Raw genomic sequence first — 24611 nt, forward strand, 5'->3', positions numbered from 1 at the left:
ATTGGTATCAGAGTCGAGTCCAGTCCCGATAGGGGATAATGGGCTCATAGGCTAGCTAAGGACCGCAACTGGCTTGGTGATCAAAGGTTGCGGCATGTGTTGGAGGGGGATTGTTAGGCTTCAGCCGGGTTGCCCGAGTTCAGCCCCTGCTCAATCCGAGGCGTGGTGTTGCGACTTACCATGGAGCCAAAGAACTTTGTGTTTAAGCATGTTTGACTTACAGCAGTCATAGGATGGGTGACCCACTGGGAAGTAAGCATAGTGCAGCGACAGGTGCTAGGTGGGGGGATTTTTAGGTGTAGACCGGGTTTGCCAAGTTCAGCCCTACTCGATTCGAGACTTATGGTGTTGTGGCTTATCATGGAGACAAAGAACATTGTGGTTAAGCGTGCTTGACTTACCGCAATCACAGGATTAGTGATCCTCTGAGAAGTAAGTATAGTACAACGTTGAAATCCAACGGAAAATATTTCAATCTTTCCTCCCAATTAATTTGATAGAGGAAAAGAAAACTATTAGTACATGCATACCATGTAAATAAAGTAACTAGATTCTATAAAGAGAAATTGAAAAATATCTCATTGCAAATATTTTGTATGTTTGATGAATCAATTGCACACAATTTAAGAACATTTACGATTTTGAAATTTAAAATTCTAAATAAATGTTTTTTTTGGCATTTAAAATTCTAAATATATATTTTCTGCCTGGTATTATATGTTTTTATTTTATATTTACCATCATTAATCAAAAGAGTTTTTTCCCAAAATGGTCCCTCGACTATTGCTCATTCTCAATTTTGCATTTCGACTTTCAATTGCACCTAATGTGGTCCCTCGACTTTCAAAAACTCACCCAATTTGGTCCTCCGTTACATATTCCGTCAAATCAGTGTTAAAATGGAGGGTATTTTCGTCCATTTACCTATTGTTAGCCTAATAAACATTGAGAAATAGTTGAGGACTGTTTTGAGGATAGTTAAGGGACCATTTTGGGAAAAACTATTTTATTATTTCATTTTTGTTTATTTTCATTTTTTAGACTATAAAAATAGAATTTCTATACATTTTTTCTTACAAATATAAATAGTTAAAATCGCGCAATCCAACCTCAAAATTTTTAACTTTCTTTACAGACTTTTCCCCTCTAAATATACAAACTATTCCTATGAAGTTTTACAATAAGTTCCGTAAATTTCATAAATACTCATATACTTCTTTTTTTTTTTAATTTTTTATGTTCATAGACAATCAATCACTATGTATCACATTAAATATTACTTTTACCATTGAAATAATATTTTTTTTCAAACGTAGACACCCAAAGAGTGTAAAATGTAGGGAAAATATTGGACCGAAAGGTAAATTTTTCTAGTAAACTTCTCAGGTGAGCCGAAAGTAAAATCTCGTCAATGTTTCCTGCAATATTTTCTGTATTTGATTTCGAAGTAATTATTAAATTTTATATTATTTTACATTATTTAAGATATTGTATGACATCTTTTATATGTTTTCCTCTTCTTATTTTTTTTATTAATTATTAATTATTAAGGCAAGTATAATTTATTTTGTAATGTGGACACATTATATTTAAAAATTTTGATTTAATTAAATTATACCTTAATTATAAAAATCCTACCTAATAATTTTAGTATATTACACGGGACACAATAATTATTAAAAATAATGTTTAATAATTATCAATTTGTATTCAACAATAAAATTTATAGTTAATTTTTAAGTCAATCATAAAATCTTTTGTGATGTGCGCACATTATTTTTAATTATTTGAGTTTAATAATATTATATCTTATTTATAAAAAATCCAAAGTAATATATTTAGTATTACGGATGTGACTAAGAATTATTTTAATCGATGCTTAAAAAATGAGTATATATAAAATTTACAAAACTTATTGTAAATCTGCATAGGAATAGTTTGTATATTTAGATAGAGGGAAAAAGTCTGTAAAAAAAGTTAAAAATTTTTAGGATGGATTGCACGATTTTAAGTATTTATATTTGTAAGAAAAAAATGTATAGAAATTCTAATTTTATAGTCTAAAAAATGAAAATAAACAAAAATGAAATAAATAAAATAGTTTTTCCCAAAATGGTCCCTTGACTATTCTCAAAACGGTCCCTCAACTATTTCTCAATGTTTATTAGGCTAACAATAGGTAAATGGACGAAAATGCCCTCCATTTTAACACTGATTTGACGGAATATGTAACGGAGGACCAAATTGGGTAAGTTTTTGAAAGTCAAGGGACCACATTAGGTGCAATTAAAAATCGAAATGCAAAATTGAGAATGAGCAATAGTCGAGGGACCATTTTGGGAAAAAACTCTTAATCAAAACCCTTATTTTTAAATATTCAACATCACCCCTATTTTTTATGAACCGAGTTTGTAGTACATATTACAACCACTTTTTATTTATAGATGCAGTGGCTTCGCATTATTATATAGTGATTAAAGTAAGGCAAATGGGCAGTCTACTAATGGATCTACTTAACTGGCCTGGCAATCTCTAGCAAAAGGACAAGTAAAAATAAAATAGAATAAAGTATTAAAGTGGAAAATATTTTTGAAGCTTTTTGTGATTTGATTAGTGCTAAAGATGCAAAGGTTGCTATATTAAGTATATATGCATTGCTGTTTATGTCATTATTACTAAATATAATTAATTAATATCCTGATTGACTTGCATCTTGACCCATTAAGTTCTAGCTAGATCCTAGCCTCCTAGGTGACAAAATCATAGATTTGGTTGCAAATTATTTATTAATTTGTAATTAATATTTAATACATCAATGGATCCATGGACAACCATGTTTAAAAAAAAAAAACCATTTTTGCTTGTTTAAAATTGTTTTGAGAGGAAAAATTTGTAATCACTATTGGAGAGTATGCATTGTGTAAATTTTGTTTGTGTGTGTGTGTATTATTTTTTTTTTTGTTATACATTACTCCACGTTAATTCAAATGGGATGGATTAAAATCTTTTAAAACTTAAATAGGACTCGTTTAAAAAGACTCACATAGTCATCTTATCTCAATAACATTCTATGGATAGTTATAATATTTTATTGTAACATATAAATATCTTTTTTTTTTTAAGTCGAAACCTTTTTTTTTTTTTTGGCCCATGCTTATACTATGGAGATTTACCTAAGATGAATCATTGATATATGTTCATTTTTAATATACTACATGTTCATTTTAATTTGTAGTATATTATTAAAAATAAATATATAGTAAACGTAAATATGAGCTTTATAAAAGATTTTGAAATCCACGATATAATTTACCTTTTGTCATCATGCGGAAATAACTTAGGGTGTGTTTGGTTGGTGGGTTTAGGTACAAGGAATGAGTATGATAGTGATTGCTTGTGTTTGGTTGATAGGTTTTGTGAATGCTACTATGGGTTTGAAATACCCCATTAATGAGAAAACTCATACCCTTATTAAATAAGGGTTTCATCTCCCTTCCTCCCTTCTTCCTCAACTATTAATAAACATTCTCATTCCACCCAACTACCAAACATGCTAAATACTTTCATCAAAATCCATTACCATTACCAAGTATTTGATACCCATTCCGATTCCGATTCCTATGTGCGAACCAAACGCACCCTTAATCTTGGCAGATTTTACTATGGACTATGGGTCCATGAAGTAAGTATCATTCTAATTATTTTCAGTTTTATTTGACAATATTGCTCTGTTTTTCTGTTTCATTTTTCACACACTAGTATTATACTTTCATTATAGCAATACCAAAGTATCATTTTAATACTACTACAGTTTCATTTGACAATATACATTATTTGACAATATACATTATTGCATGATCTATATTTTGTAGTTTCATTTTCCAGACACACTAGTTTAATTATAGTAATGTTAAAGTATTATTTTAATTATACTATAAGTTCATATGAAAATATATGTTATTGTATGGCTCTTAATGTTAGTTTCATTTTCCCTACACACTAGTTTCATTTGACAATATACATGGTTGAATGAACTATATTTTTAAATTTTTTTCACACACACTAATTTTATTATAGTCACACTAAAGTATTATTTTTATTCAACAACGGTTTCATTTGACGACCATGGTCCACATAGCAGTTAACAATTGCTTAATCTTCGATTGGACCATAATTACTAAACCTGGGTCCAACATGGTACATACTGGATTTGGGCCTTAATGGTTTCATTTCTTTTTTACATTCATTGCCCAAGCCCAGAAATCACAATATAGAATTTTCATAAGGGCTTTATCATCAATTCAACTAATACTTTATCGGCAGATCCAACATAATTTAATTCCTTTTTTTAAAACAACTTAATTTAATTCTTTTTAGAGCAAATTGCCATTTTGGTCCACTGACTATAAAGATCCCGTAATTGCAACCAACCATTAAGAATGGCTAATTTTCACTAGATGAATAATCAATCAAATGAAAGTTAAGTTGTGACTATGAGTTTTTTCGTCATCTAAAAAAATAAAACAAATGAAAGTGGACAATTTATGTTATGGATCAAGGTCCACATAGCATTATGGACATTGGATAAAAACGAGGAGGTATAAAATTCATACTTGTAATGTACAAAATTTCATAACACAAGATACAAAAAATCACAACACAAGACTTATATAATTACTTATTTTTTAAATCTAATTTAGGTACGTAATTTAACAACACAAGGCACAAAAATTTATAACATAAGACACAATTATTAATTTATTTCAGGTAAATAATTCATACACTTTCAAAATACAAAATGTCATAACATAACAAACAAAAACTAACAACATAAAATACATATATATACACCAAGATTTATAATGCACTGTGAATCCTTCTCCATGGTATAAGGATTGATGAAAGTGAGGCTGTTTAATTTTGGAGGATTTTGGAGGAAATAAAGAGAATGTTTAATTTGGTAGAATGCATTAAATTGATGGACCATGTTATCCCTGTGTTGTGGGTCTGTCATAATTGCTGAGAGAGGGTTTTATGAATACTTGAGTAAAAGGAGGACATAGTCAAAGTATATGCATTTATGTTCGGAATGGGCTTTTGAAGTCCAAGTTACATATGTAATATACATAACATGTAGGTATTGTATACATAATTATATCGACTTGATGAGTATTATATATTGGGCTTGTTTGATAAACGATATATTTGTCAAAATTTTAAAAGATTTATTAACTTTTGATATTTATCACTAAAAGCCTAAAAGGTTATTTGGTAAATAACAATTTGGAAAAGTGAATTTACTCCAAATCATTGAAATTCTAATTGCTGCAAATTGCAATGTTTTGAATTGACCTTTGAAAAAATAATTTTCTTTTTCCAAAGCACCTATCACAAAATTTAAAAATACAAATTGATTGCATTTTCTAAAGGAGCCTAAGGTTTTTTATTTTATTTTATTTTATTTTAAATAGAGGAGACTCAAGCTCCACTTTTGTTGCCTATCCAATGTGAGAACCTCGGATGGGCAACTAATTTTTGAAAGAGGGGTGTTGAGCTCCCCTATAGAAAAACTCAATGCCCCTCTTTCCATGAGTTTTTTTATGTGGGATTAAATAATTTTTTTTGTTTTTTTTGTTTTCTTGTTTTATTTTGTATTATTATTATTATTAATTTTATTTATTATTAGATAATAATAACAACAACAACATAAAAATAATGTAATTTATGTATTAGAATAATGAAATTTCTGGAGTAAGATAATATATTTTATGAGTTAGTATATATGTATAATGTACTTTTATGTGTTTTAAAATAAAGAAATTTCTAAGATAAGATAATGTATTTTATGAGTTATAATAATATACTTTATGTATTAGAATAATGTATTTTATGAATTAGAATAATGTACTTTATGTGTTTTCGGGCTGTCACTTTGTGAACTACAGTGCACGCAATAATGATTGTTTGATCTCCCTCATTTATGTGTTGAATTAACAAAATAAAGTGAAGAATCTCAAAATGGTGTGGGTGGTGGGAAGATGATTTGTTGTAAACCAATGTTTGAACTTTGAAGGGACACCAAAATGACTTATTAGTGTTCTACTCATATCACTTGAGTGCAAGTGTGAGGTCTTAGCATAAGTGCCAATCCTCTCCTAGCTAGGTTGTCCTGTTGGGGAGCTTGTGGACAAGATTACATTGTGAGAAGTACAATAATATCTACAATCTGAAGAATACAAAAGTAATTCCAAGTACAAAAGAACATACTTTACCAAATGACATTTCACTCAACAAAGTACATAGCCCTCTGCATTAGTCTTGTCTCATCACAAAGCACCAACACCATAATATCTAAGTGAAAATTGTCCAATTCTCATGAGTAAAGCGACCAGGCATTACGAATAAAACGACGAGAGAATAGAACTCGACTGTATATTAGTTGAAACTCAATGTGACTACTGAATGTTCGGCAAAAACAAAGAAATGCACTAAGCAAGTACTCGAGAAGATATTATGCATTTCTTTAGAACGGTACACACTTCATAACCGAAAGAAATCAATAAATATAACACTACGATTTCCCTTCTTCTTCCCGGACAATCAAATGGTCAATACATATGAAACTATACTATCTTGTGCATGACAACTATATACAAGTAACATATTCTTCATCAAGTGGAAATGCGAAATTATATACTTCATGCTAACCTTTCTGTGAATTTAACGCTATCATTAAGTAATCGTCTAACTTACTGATATAGGCTGTGGTCGTGTATCCAATTCTCAAAAACGTCATCCAGCTTGAAAGGATGCTCCGAGCTGCAATTGCCATTCCATGTAGTCTTCAAAATCGAAGCTGCTTGCACAGTCGAGCAAAGCGTTCTGCTGCTGCTCGTGGCGACATATATAATTTAGTCCCACGAGCAGTTCACAGACGACTGCCTCTGTCCTTTCACGGTCACCAAAATACAACGTCTGGAGCAAGAGAACGTTTGTTCTCTTGACAACCTGATGCTGCTCAAAGTTACGCTCGCTTTGCCACGTGATCATGTTATGCGCCAGAGGGGCAAGCCACTTTAGGATCTCTTCAAGCCTTTGTTTCCATTCTTGTGCGAGAGGTGCATCGTATATCTCCAGACCTTTCGAATAAGACCTCAAAGTAGTCTTCAAGTTCTTTCTTAGGCTTTCGGGTAACATCTGATATAAATCATCCCTGGCTTCGTCGCCTACTAGATGAGGGAATCGAAGCAGCTTCTCTATGACGATTATGACATTTGCATAATGCAAGGCCAGCGCTGAACCTCCAACGGTTGAAGGAAGGGCATACATCATTACTCGACTTTTTGGACCAAATCTCGCATTGTTACTCGTACTACCCTTGGGCATCCTTGAGAAATTCCATTGTTCTTTCCTCGCTCCACTCGCAACACTACTACATCCCGAGACCTGACTGCTTCTATCATCACTACCCGCATTATTATCATCGACATACTTTGAAGCAGAACTCAAACTTAGACACTCCATGAGTCCAACTCCACAAGCAAAATTGAAATCCTTCGAACAAAATAAGCCGCCTTGGCTCTTTTGCAGCCCATTCGGGGGATGGTAGCTCGTGTTCCTCCTATGTACACCTCTCCTTTCAGTAGGCCCTGAATGACTACCGCTATTCCTCTTGCTAAGAACTGGTTTTATTGAATCGCCACTCGAGCGTTCCAAACCAATCTGACCAGATTGCTGCTCGGGCTCTTGTTTCACGTGCTGCAAACTTTCACCCCTTGAAATTGAAACACTTATAGAAGCCCTCCTTGCAATTATATCATCCGTAACAGCACTAATCCGTGCATAAACTGTACACACAGTCCTAGCCAGCAATTCCACAACCTTATCATAAGTCTGATTCCAAAGCGAAACATCCTTCAAATGCCTCACATCTTGCTTCTGCCACGCCAATTTTTGCTCGTACGCTTTCCAAGTCTCCTCGTGCTGATTCTGTCGAAACTTCTTCGTAGCCACTTCCAATTCATTCATAACCTCCATCTCGCTATACAATCTCGCGGTAGAACTCACATATCTCTCCATTTTCCTCACCATCCCCTCCATATCCTTAACCAAAAACTCCAATTCCTTCACATCAATCACCCCAGCAGTAATATCCCCATACACATGCTCAAACCCCTGCAATGCTGGGATTGTGCATTTCCTCCCTAACCTAGACACCACACTAGCAACCCTATTCAAATCATCCAGTTTCTCAACAAGGGCAAGCTGCAATATCTTAGTTTCATCATCAGACACAAGGGTTCTTATCCCTACAGAGCCCAAGATCTCATTCTTGAGCTTAACTATCTCTGGGTCAGTCAAAGATTTGTGCAAGTGAATAATCATAGACATTATATTAGCCACTTCAAAAGAAAGTATCCCTATGAACTCTTTTCCTCTCAAAGCACCACTCTTTTTCGAATTTTCCAGAAGTAAAGCATGCTTAACATTGGTGCTTACCTGATTTCCCATCCTCAACAGCCAAGGCTCCGCCACCATTTCCACAGAATTTGAGCCTCAGAACCCGCCCAGACACATTGAATCAAGAAAATCCAAGAAAGATTGGAGCTTTGCGGTGGGGAAGCAGAGAGGGGAAATGGGTATTCCTTAGAATTTAGAAATCTTGATCTTTGGCCTCTGGGTATTCCTTGTTCAATGATTTTGTGCTGAGGAAAGTGGGCGCAAGAGAGATAAGAGGGGATTGCGCATGGTGTGAAAGTGGGGAGAGTGATAAGTGAGCATTCAACAGGGAAGGTGTAATTGATGGGTTTAACTTTCAACACTTCAACAACAGAGAAAAAACAAAGATGGAGGGAAAACAAGGGAGAGTGTTGATTCACTCAAAGTACAGTTGGGACCTGTGTGGGGAGGGGGGAGCTTTTTGTATGTGATTTTCCTTGTAATCATTTCTTTGAAAAAGGTAATGGCAGTTTAGAGATGATTTGGGAGTGGTGCCGTTGGGGAAGGGGGAATTTGTGGGAATTAGTCAATTTTTTATTATTTTAATATTAAGTTTCGTATTATTAAACACATATAAAATGAGTAATGATCTTTTTTCTTCCGTACTACTGACTCTGTTCATTACTACTTTCTCAACCTACTAAAACACAAAAGTCAATATAGTCTCCACGTTCAAATATACTCACTTTCATATGAGAGTGCAATCAAGTGCCACCAGACCATAAGATCTTGACAAGGAGTAATAATCTTTTTAAGTCACTTCAAACTCTACTATATTCTTTTATCACATTAATGCAAGTCTTATTTCTTCTTTTTTGGGTTAGATTCAGTTCAGTTTTTTTTCTTTTTAATAACAAATAGGAGTCATCACATTTTTAATTCAGAAGCATACGTGTTCTCTCCAAAAGCATTGAAGTTTTCAAAGTCGGTATAGTTTGAAACTAGAAATTAAATGGATCACCATTTACATTGGCTTTTTTAAAAAAAAATTCCCTCGAAAAAGTTTAATTAATCGATGATCAAATCAGTTGAAATTAAAAACTATGAATTGCATTGACTATTGAGTGATTAGCATCTGTTTCTCAAGTTAGTATCAACTCCATTGAAGCTCGATCTCATGACCTCCCGTATGGGAGAGCCACTACATGCTATTTGAGCACAAGGCTAATGGCTGTTATGAAATCATATTATTTTAAAAATTTAATGCAAAATATTTGGGACAAAATACTGAAATAGCATTGCCCATAATACCTTTTATGTTGCCATTGCATTTTAACTTTTGGTTTTATACTTTCCAGGAAAATTCTTTCTATTTTCTGAAGGATGATAGAACCTTAACATCAACGTAACCTAATTAGACATACATCACATTTTTTCTGCATTAAGTGTCCTTAGTCAATAGTCATGGCTAACCTTAATCCTTGTACCACAATTGTCTTTTCAACAAGTCTTGCAATTGGCTCTGATCTACTTGGAAGGCTTAACATTAAACTGATCCAACTAAAACTCATCTGTCTCTTGCCTAACACCAATGACTAATTCATTAATGCACTACCCCATGAACAACAGTTCTGACTATCCTAGGGTTTGCACTCAAAACCCGAGGGTCCCACTTGCTGCTCCAGAATCTTGGCAGAATAGTAAATTGCAAAATGTACTTCAAATGTCTAAGGTTTCTCAAAGTGCTTGTTTACTGGTGCTCACAACACAATAAATTCATTATGCTACTCTCGACCGTTGAGAGATTTCAAAATGCAAATTGTGGTTGCCAACGAAAAAAAGTGATTGGCATTATTGGTAACATAGTTAGCTTATCAGTTAATTTCGGCTTATTTGACCATTATTAGCTTTTTGGCTTTGGTTAAATAATTAATATGGGTGTTTGATTAATTAGCTTTTTGTAACAGTTTATTACTCCAAAATGCAAAAATTTAAAAAGCTGCTCATTTACCAATTTACATGTGATCAGCTATCAGCTAACCGCTAATTTACCAAACAGTTTTCTACAATCAGCTAATACTATCAATTAATTAAACCCACTAACTCAATCAGCTAACAGATATCGGCTAACAACTATTTACCAAACACCCCATTAACTTTATTTAGATTGACCAATCGATTGAGATATGCTTGGGGCTAGTACTAACTATTATTTGTTTTGTTTTAGGAAGTCATAGGGGGGTGCAGATGTGTGATCATCCACAATGTTCTGAACTGACCAACACTTAATTAACTGTACTAAAGAAAGAAAATCAAATGTTTTGAATTGAATGTGAAGATAACACAAGTACAACTAACAAAGATATGAAAAGAAGAAATAACAAGATACAGGGTAGACCTTAACATCTCTATCAAAGCTCCAGTCTTTGGTTGGGACTGTGGATTTGGATTTGAAATTTGTGGATTTAATTACAAGGAAAAAGGCTAAGTGGTGTATAGATTTGTCAAAAAAGTAATGTGTAGTGGGAGTTGGTGGCATCTGTGTTTCTTAACAAAGACAAAACTATATGTCAAGATGAAAAAATTCATGCAGCTACATAGAATAAAGATCAAGACAATGACTCAATGACAATATTGGAAACCTGCCCAACTAACTACCTCATTCACCTAATCATGTAATTAGTGATTGTGGGTTCAGCTTAATAGTGATGTTAAATAACTCATTTGTGGAGCTAGTACAAATACTATATGGTTATAGATAATAGGCACCCCAACACAAATGATCTCGATTCAAATGGCGTTGGCTCGAGCGGGAGGACTTAAATAGCTACCTTAAGCATGTGCATGGTTGGGAGTTAAATGCTGAAAAAAAAAAAAGTAAAATTCCGACCATTTTTCTGGTCACTCAAAAAAGTTGTTGGAAACTCTAACTACTTTGCTCGGTGGTTAAAATGAGCGATAAAGACTTTTGCATATGCCAAAAGTAATGGGAACACCCATTTCCAACGGGAAACCTTCGATTTCTAACCACTTTTGAATAGTAAAAATTCAAGTATTTCTAACCAGGGTTGGAGTTTACACAAGGACCTCAAGATTATTTTTTTTTTTTAATCTCGGCATGAATCTCTCAAAACCAAAAGAAATTTATGATTGATGGATGGGATCATGCAAAAGCATGCAATAAACAAATTAAAGGTTTTGCCTTTTATTATCTTTTGATAATAATTATTTTATATGAAAACTTAATTAATTGCATGTTGGCATTGTTGGGTATATATATCTAGCTGTACTGCAATATAAGTTTTCTTTACTATTTCCTTTTATATATTCTATATTAATTTCATTTAGAAAATTATGAGAATAGTGGTTGGAATTTTAACTAGTTTCCCTCCATATGCATGCAAGTTTTGTTTTGTTGATTGGAATCTCCACTTTAGATGGAGAATATGTTAAGGCTGTCGTTGCATTTGCCCCACATGTGTCATTAACACTTTAATAAACAATTTTTGAGGTTAAAAAATAAAAATGGTAAGGAATGTCAATGTCATGGAGATGGGCTTTTTGTTCTTTTGTTGTTGCTTAGAATTCAGGCTGCTTTTATGGATGGTTTCTGGTACATTAGGGCATTAGCTTTAGATTGGAACAAAAAAAAAAAAAGTCTTGAGTTAGGTAACAACTTTGTCACACAACCGTATCAACAAACAATCTATGTAGTTACTACTTTTGGATTTTCTTAATTAGTATTAGGTTTGATTTAAAGTTGGTGTACTTAACTGTCTTTTGAAAGAGCTCTCCCTCACTTTCCATGTCTAGATAGAGTACAATGTGGTCCTATATTTTGGATGCCTGTCACTACAAGTGGTAGACTTGGTAGACATGATGAGGATCAATTTTAAGTGACACATTTAATTTGTGTATATTTATTCGTTAGGATTATATTGTGTATTTATTATTTTCAGAGAAGAATATATATACTCTTAATTTGAACTTATCAGATTGTAAGTTTTGTGAACTTATAAAATGACGTTGATTCGAGTGAGAGGACTTAAATAACTTAAGTATGTGTATGGTTGGGAGTTAAATGCTGAAAAAAAGTAAAATTCTGATCACTAAGTTTCGTGAGCCCAATCAGTACATGTCTAGCCTAGATGAGTTTGGCTCGATTTGAGGTTAGCCCAAGATAAGTTGGGCTAGGCGATCATGACTGACAATTTATATCATAGGCCAAGGTCCACAGAGCATTATGGACCATAGATTGAAATAACGAGGTACTGAATTAATACTCGTAAGGTACAAAATTTCATAACAAAGAACACAAAAAATACAACACAAGACGTACACCTAGCATATCATTATGGACCCAGCTAAATTGAAAAGACAAGGTACAGAATTCATATTCGTAAGGTACATAATTTCATAACAGAAGACAAAAAATTATAACACAAGACACATGCACACGTTATATATTTTCTTTTTTTTTTTCAAATATAATTTGAACATAATTTGTGTTAATAGGCACAAAATTTTACAACACAAGACACATAAATTCAAAACATAAGACTAAATTATTAATTTGTTCCAAGTATATAATTCATACTCATGATATACAAAATTTCATAACGCAAAATAAAAAAAAATTATAACACAAATCACAAACACACAAACCAGGGTTCAAGAAGAAAGTAAAGGAATGGATAACAAAGGCAAAGATGCAGAGTTGAGATTGATCCCTGAATTAAAATGATTAATCTCAAAAGTAAATTTTTAGGTGAGGAACTGATATGATGATTATATGTGTTCTTTTGCTCCCTTCGAGAACGCCGTCCTCCTTACTTTTTCATTGTACCTTTGCCAAAGAAAAGTTGGCTCCTTTTTCTTTAATAAAAAATATGTACTCCGTATAGTATATGATAATAATATTGGATTGGACTCATGGTTATTGGTGATTTGGGGTGATTGGGCAGGGCAGCCTACAGACGCAGGGCCAATAATTTTTACGGAGTATTTATTAATTTCTCATTTTTCAAGCCCTTCTTGCTACTGGGCTTACAGCTTCTACTACAAATAATCTTTTCAATTTAAGCATATAATTTAATTTTTAATTATTTAACATTAAATACTAGGTTGGAGTTTTTTTTTTTTTTTTTGTTGAAAATAATACTAGGTTGGAGTTTATTTATACTACATTGATGCTTCTTGTATCCAATATATTAGGACCCTGTACTAGAGTATTTATTCCTATCTTGACTGAGACTCTTTGTATCTTTATAAATACATATTTTATATCATCATGGATTGATCAGTAATAAAATCATTCCTAGAACTATTATTCACAGAACTTTTAAACGATATATGACTACAAATCTATTTAAAAGAAATTACCGTTGTTGTGTTGCCATCGGCCGGTGACACCACCTAATCTTCTTGCATCATCTTCGATATATTCTATCCAACCACAACCTCAATAAATACCCTACAAATAGCCCTATCACTTTATCTCAGTTAAACATACTTCCTCATACTATCTATTGTGGAAGACTCAACTTGTTCCCTTTCTCCATGGTCAAAATCTTAATGGATATGTTGAAGGCACATTTCTGTGTCACTTCATTTATTAAGGCTATGAGTGTTCTGTTGTAGATACGCTTCGGATGAGTGTTACGTTGTAGCTGCGCTCCAGATGAGTGTTCCCTTGTAGTTGTGCTTCCAATGAGTGTATCATTATATTATAGTTGCGCTCCGGATGAGCGTTCTTTTGTATCTGCGCTTCGAATTAGTGTTATGTTGTAGCCGATCCTGCAATCAAAAATTTGGTTTGTCGGGATTCTTTTATTGTGTTCGTGACAAAGTAGCATCAAAGGAATTACAAGGAAATTACATCTCTATAAAAAGACCAACTGGGCAGGCATCTTTACCAAGTCACCAACCATAGCATGGGTAAATGATCTAAGTGACAAGCCCAACGTTCTCTCTAAAGAACCATAAGCTTGAGGGGGCGTATTAAAACTCTGTATTTTGGACACACTAGAATTCATTCTCTCTATTATTAAGAATATTACTATTTACCATTCCTATCTTTGACTGAGATTCTTGTATCCTTATAAATTTATACTTTATATCATCATGGATTGATCAATGATAAAATCACTCCCAGAACTATGGTCCTCATCTTATGACTCAACGATCTAATTGCATTTTTTATAAAGTTAGAAAGCATATTTCACCCTTTTTTCAATAAGAAATTAAAAGGATAATATAATTCCAGTTAATATTATTTTTTTTAGAAAAAAAAAACAAGGAAGAAGAAGAAGAACATTAACTTACAGGAGCAAACTCAAACAATATAGTAGGCATAAATGATGTTGAATTTATTAGTATTGAGCCACGTTTTCATTCGATTCACGTGTTGACGATATGATGTATGTTAGTTAGTACTTAGTACGATGTATATACAATTATGTTTGAATAGATGACGCGTTGATTTGATCCGTTAGGTTTCCGGTGTGAACGCCATCACAAGCAGCAGCAGCCGTATTATATTCTTCTTTCTTCCCATCAATATTATATTGTTGACATTATAATTTGTTGTTTGTGAATGATCGGTCATCAATTAGTAGCCAAATTATAATCAACCTTCTGCAAAACGTGAATATATATATATATATATATATATATATATATATATATATATATATATATATATATATATATAAGTGATAAAATGAGACCACCTCTCTTATGAGATCCTGCAAACTAACATCGAGCACACAAACTATCACATGAATGAACACAAACGACTCTATGATAGATTGTGTGCATGGCATCGACTATATACCTTCTTATTGACAGCACCTAGGTGCATGACAATTAGTAGCACTAGCACGTCACTCGGTTCACTTCGGTTGTAAAGACTTTCTCTTTAGGCGCATGTCTCAGCTACACAAAATTAAACAAGGGCTTCGCTCGTTATAGGACTCCATGGTAGATTGTGTGTATTGCGTGGCTGGAATTTTAGATTGTGTGCATTCATGTACAAGTCCTAACGGTCTGATTATATATAGAGAGAGTGTCAAGTTCCCGTGCGCATAAATGCACCATAAAGTGTTCAGAAATGCATTTTGTGGAGCATTTGATCATTTCACCACAGTGCATTTTTGAACACTTGTGGTTCATTTATGCATATATACCTGGTTGTGCATTACCACGCATCTCAGAATTGTGCATTTTCGTGGTATATTTGTGCATTTTGCGTCATAGTGCAATCTTAACATTTTGTAGGGTATTTATACATAGCTAATTGTGCAATCCGCACACAAGAAGACATGACCACGTTTGAACCACTATCTATATATTGAAATGTAGAATAGTTTTTTTTTGAAGATGAAATGTAGAATAGTTTAGAAGTAGCAATTCAAACTTTTTTCTTTGCCCTTTCATTACTTCTGGATAATCAACATCTTCCAAGTCCACTTTTTCGTCCATAATCTTTTAGAAAACAGCTCTTCACCAAAAAGGGGAAAAAAAAAAACAAAAAAAATCGATTATAATAAACGGTAGATAGACACAAAGATCACATCTAACATTAATATTTCAAACTGTCCGATCCAAATATTTAGCAATAATGGTTTTAACTGATATGTTTTGGTGGTCATGAACACCTTTAGTATTGATTATAATCGATGCTAGATTTTTTTATTTTTTTATTTTTTTAAAAAAATTGCAGTAGTGCTTGCAGGTTTATGAAATTTCATCAATCCATTATAACGCATTCTAAATGGACGAGATCTATTTAACAAAGCAGTAACATTTTTATAAATATGTGGAATTTACACACATCACTCTTGAGTAAAAAATCTCACTTCATGATGAAATAACATCGTGTAAGGGTAAACATGCATCACTTTGGTGAAATCAACACGTTTATTAATCTTTCATACTTATTTAGGCCAAAATAATATGAATTTCGATTGGAACAATGCTTGTTTGAGTCATGCATATTTAATCTAAAATAATACAGGTAAAAGATTGTGTATATATATTTATCCCAAAAACAATACGATTTTAGCATTTCCAATCTATTCATATGCATTTAGCCCAAAAGGCCAAAACAGTACAGATTAATTCCTCCAAAATGATGCGAGTTTTTTTCAAAATAATGTAAGAAATTAAAAACTTCTACATATATACAAAAATAATGTCATTGAATATGTTTATTTAATTTTATGTGTTTTGGGATAAATGATACTAATTTCTTGGAAGGGATGTTATTTTAATATTTTCCTCAAAATAATGTTTTTTTTTTGTCCTAAATGATATACAGAAAGTTATATATATATATATATATATATATATATATATATATTGAAGTATAGAAATTTTGAATTTGAAGTCATGAAAGATTAGTTAGCACTAATTATTGGACTTTGGAGCACATACAAGACTTTTCACATGTTAGCTAGCCCAAACGGTAAGCTAAGTACTAGAAATTAAAACAGCAATATAATTACATACGTAGCTGCTAGTCTGATGATATTGACTACATGCATATATGCCTAGTCACAGTTAGGTATTTATAGAATGCTGTAGCCACAGCCTAAAAGTATGTTCTGAGTGAAATTTGTCTTGTGATTATAATCAATAAAAAATCACAAAAAAATAAATCAGTTTAAATTGTACATAGCTGATGGACTCAAATAAAAATGAACAATAAACAGGAATTGAATGTGAAATTTTACGATTATCAAGTTCAATTGTTCGACCAACTTAATTAGATGTTGAAATTCGCGTTTATCGTAAGTTTACGTTAGATAGAGCATATATGATATAAACTTAAATCTATAAACTTTTCTTCACTCCAAAAAAAAAAAAATTAAAATTTGAGAAGCCGGCTAGGAGAGGTAAAGGACTAAAGTCTAAAGGATCGGAGGGGTGGGCGGTGGGGCGGGGTGCCGCCAGGCTTTGATCCACCATGCATAAGTTAGGCGAATTGAAGAATGAAGATATTTAAATTATATATAGGATATAAGCTAGGGAGTTCAGTCTAGGAATCTTGTTAAGAATATGGAGTCAAAGATGGAACATTTTATTAAATTTAACGTAGGGAGTATAATATATTTAGGATTCATATTTTGCATATTTATGCTTTTGCCCTTTTGAGACCGTTCCTTTTCGTAAAGTAGTCGTTATACCAATGGACGGTGGCTATTCAACTCTTCTTGCTTAGCTCTACAGTTGCCAATATTATTTCCACTTTCTTTTTCTTACATATAGTTTGTATAATTAGACCATCGAAAAAAATGTATATTTAAATATTTTATGCTTAGTTGACATCTATGTGGCTCTCTTTGACTACAATAATTATAAAAAGTATATTGAGCAAAAAATCTATTATTTTGTAATAGAGACGAGAAAGTATATATATTGAATCTACACTACCTTGTAATAGAGACTGACATATTGTGTGTGACTGATTTCGAAACAACCATGATTTTCTATTTTTCTAGGTATGAGTATCTCCTTTTTTCTCTCTCTCTTTTCTTTTTTTTTTTTTTTAAAAAAAAATCTTTTGTAAATAATAACTTGACTAGGAAAGAGGCAACCATGAGTATGAATTCCTACTTTTCTATTAAGGATGACGATTGACGGAAGAAGTAACCAAATGGCTACCTCATCATCTCTTAACCTAATAGAGAAGAGGCATTCATGGTTGCTATCTACTCCATTGATCTTGGCAGAGAAGAGGCAACCATGGTTAGTTGCATTTTCCATTAATTTTAACAAGAAAGGAAGCAACCATGGTTGCCTCCATATTTTTGTACTAGTATATTAAAATATCTAATCATTAAAAAATTAATTTATATGTCATGTGCTATGTCATGTCATTGAGTTATTGGAAGTTTATTGTTTACTAGCAAATAATGCTAATTGTATATATATACAAAAACTTAATTAAATAGTTCAATTACATTTGTTTTTTTTTTGTTTAATGGTCTAATTGCATAAAGTATAAAAATCTGTTGATGTATTTGATACATTTTTCTTTTTAAAAAAAAAATTAAAAGTTCGTTTTACACTCATATTGAATCAATTTGAGGATTTATTTGACCATTTTCTCATTATATATATTGACTTGTGATTTGAGTATATATACAAAAATTATTATTATTATTATTATTATTATTATTATTATTATTATTTAGTAAGATTGTATATTTAAGATTTATGGATAAAATAACAAACAATATGAAAGCTTCCTTAATTGAATGAAAATCGACAGAAAAATTCAAATTAACCACAATATAATATTAAAGCATTTTGCATCATTTCCAAATGATTCTTCTGATTTATGTTTTTTTATTAACCTAAAATATAACAAATTAACGTTGTCGACTAATTGTAACCTCAAATACGGGAATTTGACTTTTTATTTTATCTCTAAATTAATATATTAAGCTTACATTCCATTTGATACATATGAAAAGTAATGTTATTTGTATTGAACTTCGAATATTAAATTTTGTGTTATATGATATACATAATTAGTTTTGAATTGATTAATTTATTTTAAAGTTCACAAATAGTTAATAAAATGGATAATATTAACACATGTGAAATTATAAGTTATGCCATACCAAAATAAATAAATAAATAAATAAAAATTGATACAAGTAACATACTTGATATATGAATTCAGTTAAATTGTAATTACATAAATAATGAAAATTCAATTCTAGATTCTGTCTATAAGCAATGAAAAAGGAAAGGATTATTACTGATTAAATATATTCTATATCGGTGTTTTTTTATCTTGTGGTCCTATCTAGCAAAGCGTTGTAATAAGACAAACTCGCAACTTGTGAGTTGTGACCTTAGCCGGCATAAGGCCACAATGTAGTAAATCAGTCTAAATTGTACATAGCTAATCGGTTCAAACTAATAAGATCAATATTTCACTCCATTAAGTATTGAACTTGAAACATTGTGATTATTAAATCAATTGTTGGACCAAATTGGGATTACCCTCACTAATATGGCAAAAACTTGTGTGAGACGGTCTCACCATGAGACGGGTCGGGTCAATATGCAAATGTAACACATATATGCACAAATGTCATACTTATATGCTCAAATTTAATACTAATCAGGAATAAAATTTTTGTTACTTATTAGAGTAAATTTAATACTTTTAAGGGAAAATACAATACTTTTACATTTCGATTTAAAAGTATTAAATTTTTCCTCAAAAGTATTATATTTGCCCTTATAAGTGAGAGGTACTTGTCAACATTACTTATTATGAAAAATGTATTACTTTTTCTCTTATAAGTAACAAAAATTGTATTTTTTATTAGTGTTATATTCGAGCATATAAGTGTGAGATTTGCACATATAAGTATGACATTTGCATGGTGCTTTGACCCGACCTGACCCGTCTCACGCATAAGGATCCGTGAGACTGTCTCACACAAGTGTGACCCCACTAATATGGCTTTTGATTCGTAAAAAGGTTGTTGGTCCAGACCCCTTTGAGAAATCCTTTTTGAATGAAACAGTAATGGAAATGACTTAAGATGCTCCAACAACAATTCTTGGACGACAGTATCACGTTACACTTGTCTCCATCACTTGGACACTTGCTAAACTTCCCATCTTTCTTTTTATCATATCAATTTTGTAACAAAAAAGTTACTAGTTCAAATTCTTATTTAGTTTGAATCGGTTAATTATGATTAACCTAAGTTTTTCCTTTACTGATTAAGATCACACGACATTATTTACTCGTCCAAAACAAATTATATCAATTTCTACTTTTACAAGTATAAGGTTTAGCAGAGCCCTTCACTCCAACTCTTACATCTTCAAACAATTGAACCATTCCAATCACTTAAGACAAAGCCCAAAAATAGTTAATTCAATAAAATCTGTGGGTATGAAGGTGTGGCTTGTTCCTGTCAATGCCAACGCCCACTGGGAGCTCTGGCTATGAATGGGATGTGGGCATGTGGATGATGATGATGTTTAGGCACTTGCTTTGGTTTCAACAACTAACAAGAACCCATTACTACGCAACTTGAAGAATTCTGCGGTTGAATCTGTATATTCTTGATGTAAAATCTGTACACAAAATCAACATATATGCGTATCAAACAAACAATAGACTAACTCAAAAATGTTTGGTTAGAAGAATCAGTCTAGAAAAATCTTTGGTTGAAATAATTACCGAAGAGGGCCCACCAAGCCTAGTTATTTTCAAACCGGAAAATTCAAAGGCAAAAATAAAAATAAAAATCAATGCGAGCAACATATGGACACTTCAAATGAAAGCGACAGCGGCCAAAAAAGTAAAACGAGAAAATGACGTCATTTTTATTTGTTACTCCGTAATTTTTATTTTTTTGGTTAGTTAAATAATTGTATAGTTACTGCTCAAATTGTACAGAAATTAGTAATTCCTCTCAACTGAGAGGGGTAGAACTGGGAAACTATGAACATTAGGTGTATTCCGGTCAGGATTACAAACAAAAATCAAAATCAAAAAAAAAAAAAAAAAGGAAATACAAAATTTAGATTTCAGATAACCGTCTGCGATTGGATCTAGATCATCTATCGGCTTTTCCTGTACAAACGAACTGCAGAAACGGTGCCGGATCGTAGGAAAACGGCGCCGCCGGGTGTTGCCACTTCTTAAACACCACCGTCTGCGGCTTCTCCGCCTCTCTGCTCTCGTCCTTCTTCCCGCTCGCGTTCGAACATGACTTGATCGCCGCCGTTAAATCGCTCGAATCCGGCGAGGTAATCAGCGGCGATAGCAGCGGTATGGCCACATTCCAATCCGTGGAGCGGTTTATCTGAATCGACGCCGGCGCTTTCCGCTGCAATCGGCTCGACTGCCGCCGGTCGCCTGACAGATATTTCTTGTTCTCCGCCATAATCGTATATGTGAGGACTGTAGAGACTAGAGAGAGAAACGTGCACAGTATACTTTGCTTTTTAGAGAGAGGAAAATTAGGGATTTGGTGAGAGAGAGAAAAGGGGGAGGTGTGTGAACAGAGATGAGGAGAGAGATTGTGGGGGATGGGTATATATAGGGGGCATGTGGTGTGCACGTTGGCGGTGGGGCCGGGTCGGGGGTAATATGGGAAAAAGGTAAAACCAGATTCAGTCAATGGTCAAGGGAACTAACTTTACAGGAGATTAATGATTTCTGTTGCTGTCACGCGGCTCGGCGTCGGCTTGGATGGGTTTGAGCTGGCTGCATCGTAATTATACTAGGAATCAATACCTATGAATGATTGATTTGACCAACAAAATTAGATTAGAATAATTTTCTTTTGGACCATTAAGATTCTAGATAGTTTTTAGGAGTAATCTAGAGTATCGATCATACTAATTTTCTCCTTGAATTGGTGGTATTTTGAAGGAGTGCGAAATGTGCACCAGCACATTTGTTTTTTTTTTTTTTTTTTTCCATATGAGACCTATAAAAAAAATCCAATAAAAATTAAGGGAAAATCACAATTGAGTGATGTTCTTAGATCACCATGATTATTGATGGGAGCCCTTTATGAGTTACGACTTTATGTAATTTTTTTAATTAAAAAATAAGTCGTAAAATTTATGCGGGTGAAATATGTTCCATTGATAATTAAATTTTTTTTAAAAAAAAAATTATTATATGCATATTACTTCCTTTTTAATTTTTGTTCATATGTTGAATTTACTTGTTTGATAATAACGCATTCATCAATGACATATATCTTGAACCTTATTACTTATATTTGTACAAATATTTTTCAAATTTACCCTTCTATTTTCATTTTGCCTTTGGGCCATTACAAAATGAAATACACATGTGTAAATTTTGGAAAAAATCAATTAGTGATCAAATCAATAAAATTTGATTAACCATATTTAATATATATTATTAATTATTTCATTTATTAAATGATAATGAATTAACTAACATGCTATTAATTAATAATATATATTAAATATTCAATTAAATAATATCATGTTAAGAAATAGAAAAAAAAAAAAAGAAAGTAATTACACGAATATGTGTAAAAAGTGTAATATTATAAATTTGAATCTCAAATTTAAAAATTCCTGACCTTGGCGTTTCATTCTTTGCAAGATTCAACCATGAATACTCACTAGATATTATCCAAACTTACTTTTTCATCTACCAAGTTATGCTTGGGCCGCGTAACATTATTTATATAGGTTTAATTGATGCGTGGTTTTCTGTTTTTTTTTTTTTTTTTTTGGTTTTTTAAAGTACAATTAATGTGTGGCAATTTAGCCAAGCCGAACAAAGTCCAACTTGGCTAAACTACTTTCCAACCGAACAAAGAAAAAAGCTCGGCTCGTTGCTGACTAATAATATAAGAATCGGCGCACGCTAACGGCCAACACTGACGGTGAAGGCCCGCTGTTTAGCCCTCTCACGCCGCAAGATTCTGACCACTCTGTTAACCGGCGTTAAATCTTCAAACTTCGCCGCACGTGAAATCTGAATCACAAATCGCCATCCTTAATCTCCCCCTTCCCTTTTTGACGGCTATGATTCAATGCTTACGTGGTAACCTCTTATCCTCACACTTCTAGAGGCGTACATTAGACAGGTGCACGTTGGATTCTGATTTCCATGTTATCCCCAATGTCTCTTTTTGTCTCTAATTTCTTGTTTTCTTATCTAATTTACCCATTTGGAGAAGTGTAAAGGAAGTGGCATTCAACCATGTTCAGATTAAGTGCGTTTAAGTTAGTTTTTTTTTTTTTTTTTTGAAAAAGTTTAGTTTAAAAAAAATGTCAAAATGTCTGCCACCTCACTCATTTGTTCCCTGTAGATATGTCACAACATGATTTTTCATCCTATGGTTTCCTTTTCCCATCTTCTTTATACTTCTCTCTTCGCTCTCTTTTCTACACGTCTATGCAAAAATCAATGTAAATATCAAGCTATTTAAGTTTCTCTAAAGAATTTCTTTTGCATAGTTAAGGTTTGAGAAAGGAGAAACTTTCATCCTATGATTTAGCACTGTTTTTCTTTTAATGAACTAGTTTTTTTACCCTTCACTCATCTATATTAAGAAGAAGAGGAATTTTCCGCATGGGCAGCTCAATTGGTCACAGAAATGAAGTTTGGAAGAAGAGACCATCAGTTGAGTTACCATGATTTACATCCTCCCAATGTTTTTGGGATTGGAGAAATTGCCTAAATAAAGTACAATGTGAATATTTAATATTTCTTTTACATTAATAAACGCAACTTCTTTTTTTTGGTCAATTGATAGTACACAACATTTTTGTACTAAAAATTTGAATTGGACGCAAGACAAGATTGAAGAAACTTTTATACGATTAAATAAGTTTAGCATATATTGCATTCAAAAAAAAAAGTTTAGCATATATACTTGTCTTTAAAATTTAAAAAGTAATTCTTTAAAGAGTGGCATTGCATTAAATGTAATTTTTAAAATATATTGTGATCACATTAAATATATATAATTATCTAAAATTAAGGGCTCAAGCAGCAACATTATACTCTTAGTCCAATGTACCCACTGTTGAACCACCTTTGACTAATGAGAATATACAAAATGGATGGCCTGAAGCAAAGACAAAATCTGACAAAAGTGCGTATTAGGAGAGAACCAAATCATCAATCCACCAAATATGTTTTTTTTTGTTAATTAATTGGGGTTTTATATACTCTTGCGGTGGAAGATGAGATGTACTGTGAAAATAATATATTATCCACTCCTGAATCAAATGTTTCCTGTCTAATCTAATGTAGTAAATATAATCATTTATGCATCTAAGCTAAGTGTTATACATGTTATGTTATATTGTTAAGGGATAAATTAGTTTAGATTGCTCATAGTTAACTGATTCAAACAAAAATGACTAATAGACATAATTAAACTTGAAATCTTGTGATTACGTACCAATCTAAATAATGTTCAACCAACTTGATTGGAGTTGTAACCAATACAACTATACAAGACTAAGTGAAACATCTAAAAGCAACCTGCATCTTATGTAGTCATGTTCTTTAATTTAGCTGGCAATTCAGGATTACTCAGCTCATTCATTTGTTAGTCTCAAATTCATTAAGTGATTATAATTGAATATGATTCTTAATCCAACATTATACTTATATATAAACT

At 32.4% G+C, this 24611-nt stretch overlaps 2 protein-coding genes across 2 annotated transcripts; both read right to left on the minus strand.

Moving 5' to 3' along the window:
* Positions 1 to 6415: 6415 nt before the first annotated feature.
* On the minus strand, positions 6416 to 9011 carry LOC116015560. Its single transcript, XM_031255666.1, has one exon. The coding sequence runs from the start codon at positions 8536 to 8538 to the stop codon at positions 6793 to 6795; it is 1746 nt and encodes a 581-aa protein (XP_031111526.1). The 5' UTR covers positions 8539 to 9011; the 3' UTR covers positions 6416 to 6792.
* Positions 9012 to 20781: 11770 nt separating this feature from the next.
* On the minus strand, positions 20782 to 21487 carry LOC116017147 (uncharacterized protein At4g14450, chloroplastic-like). Its single transcript, XM_031257676.1, has one exon. It carries the CDS (start codon positions 21366 to 21368, stop codon positions 21039 to 21041), a length of 330 nt encoding a protein of 109 aa, XP_031113536.1. The 5' UTR covers positions 21369 to 21487; the 3' UTR covers positions 20782 to 21038.
* Between the last annotated feature and the right edge of the window lie 3124 nt (positions 21488 to 24611).

This window comes from Ipomoea triloba, chromosome 4 (genome assembly GCF_003576645.1).
Source record: "Ipomoea triloba cultivar NCNSP0323 chromosome 4, ASM357664v1".
Lineage (NCBI taxonomy): Eukaryota > Viridiplantae > Streptophyta > Magnoliopsida > Solanales > Convolvulaceae > Ipomoea > Ipomoea triloba.

What these genes read in the sequence shown, in the direction of transcription:
- LOC116017147 (XM_031257676.1), bottom strand. Translation starts at nt 21,368, where the DNA reads ATGGCGGAGAACAAGAAATATCTGTCAGGCGACCGGCGGCAGTCGAGC.
- LOC116015560 (XM_031255666.1), bottom strand. Translation starts at nt 8,538, where the DNA reads ATGGTGGCGGAGCCTTGGCTGTTGAGGATGGGAAATCAGGTAAGCACC.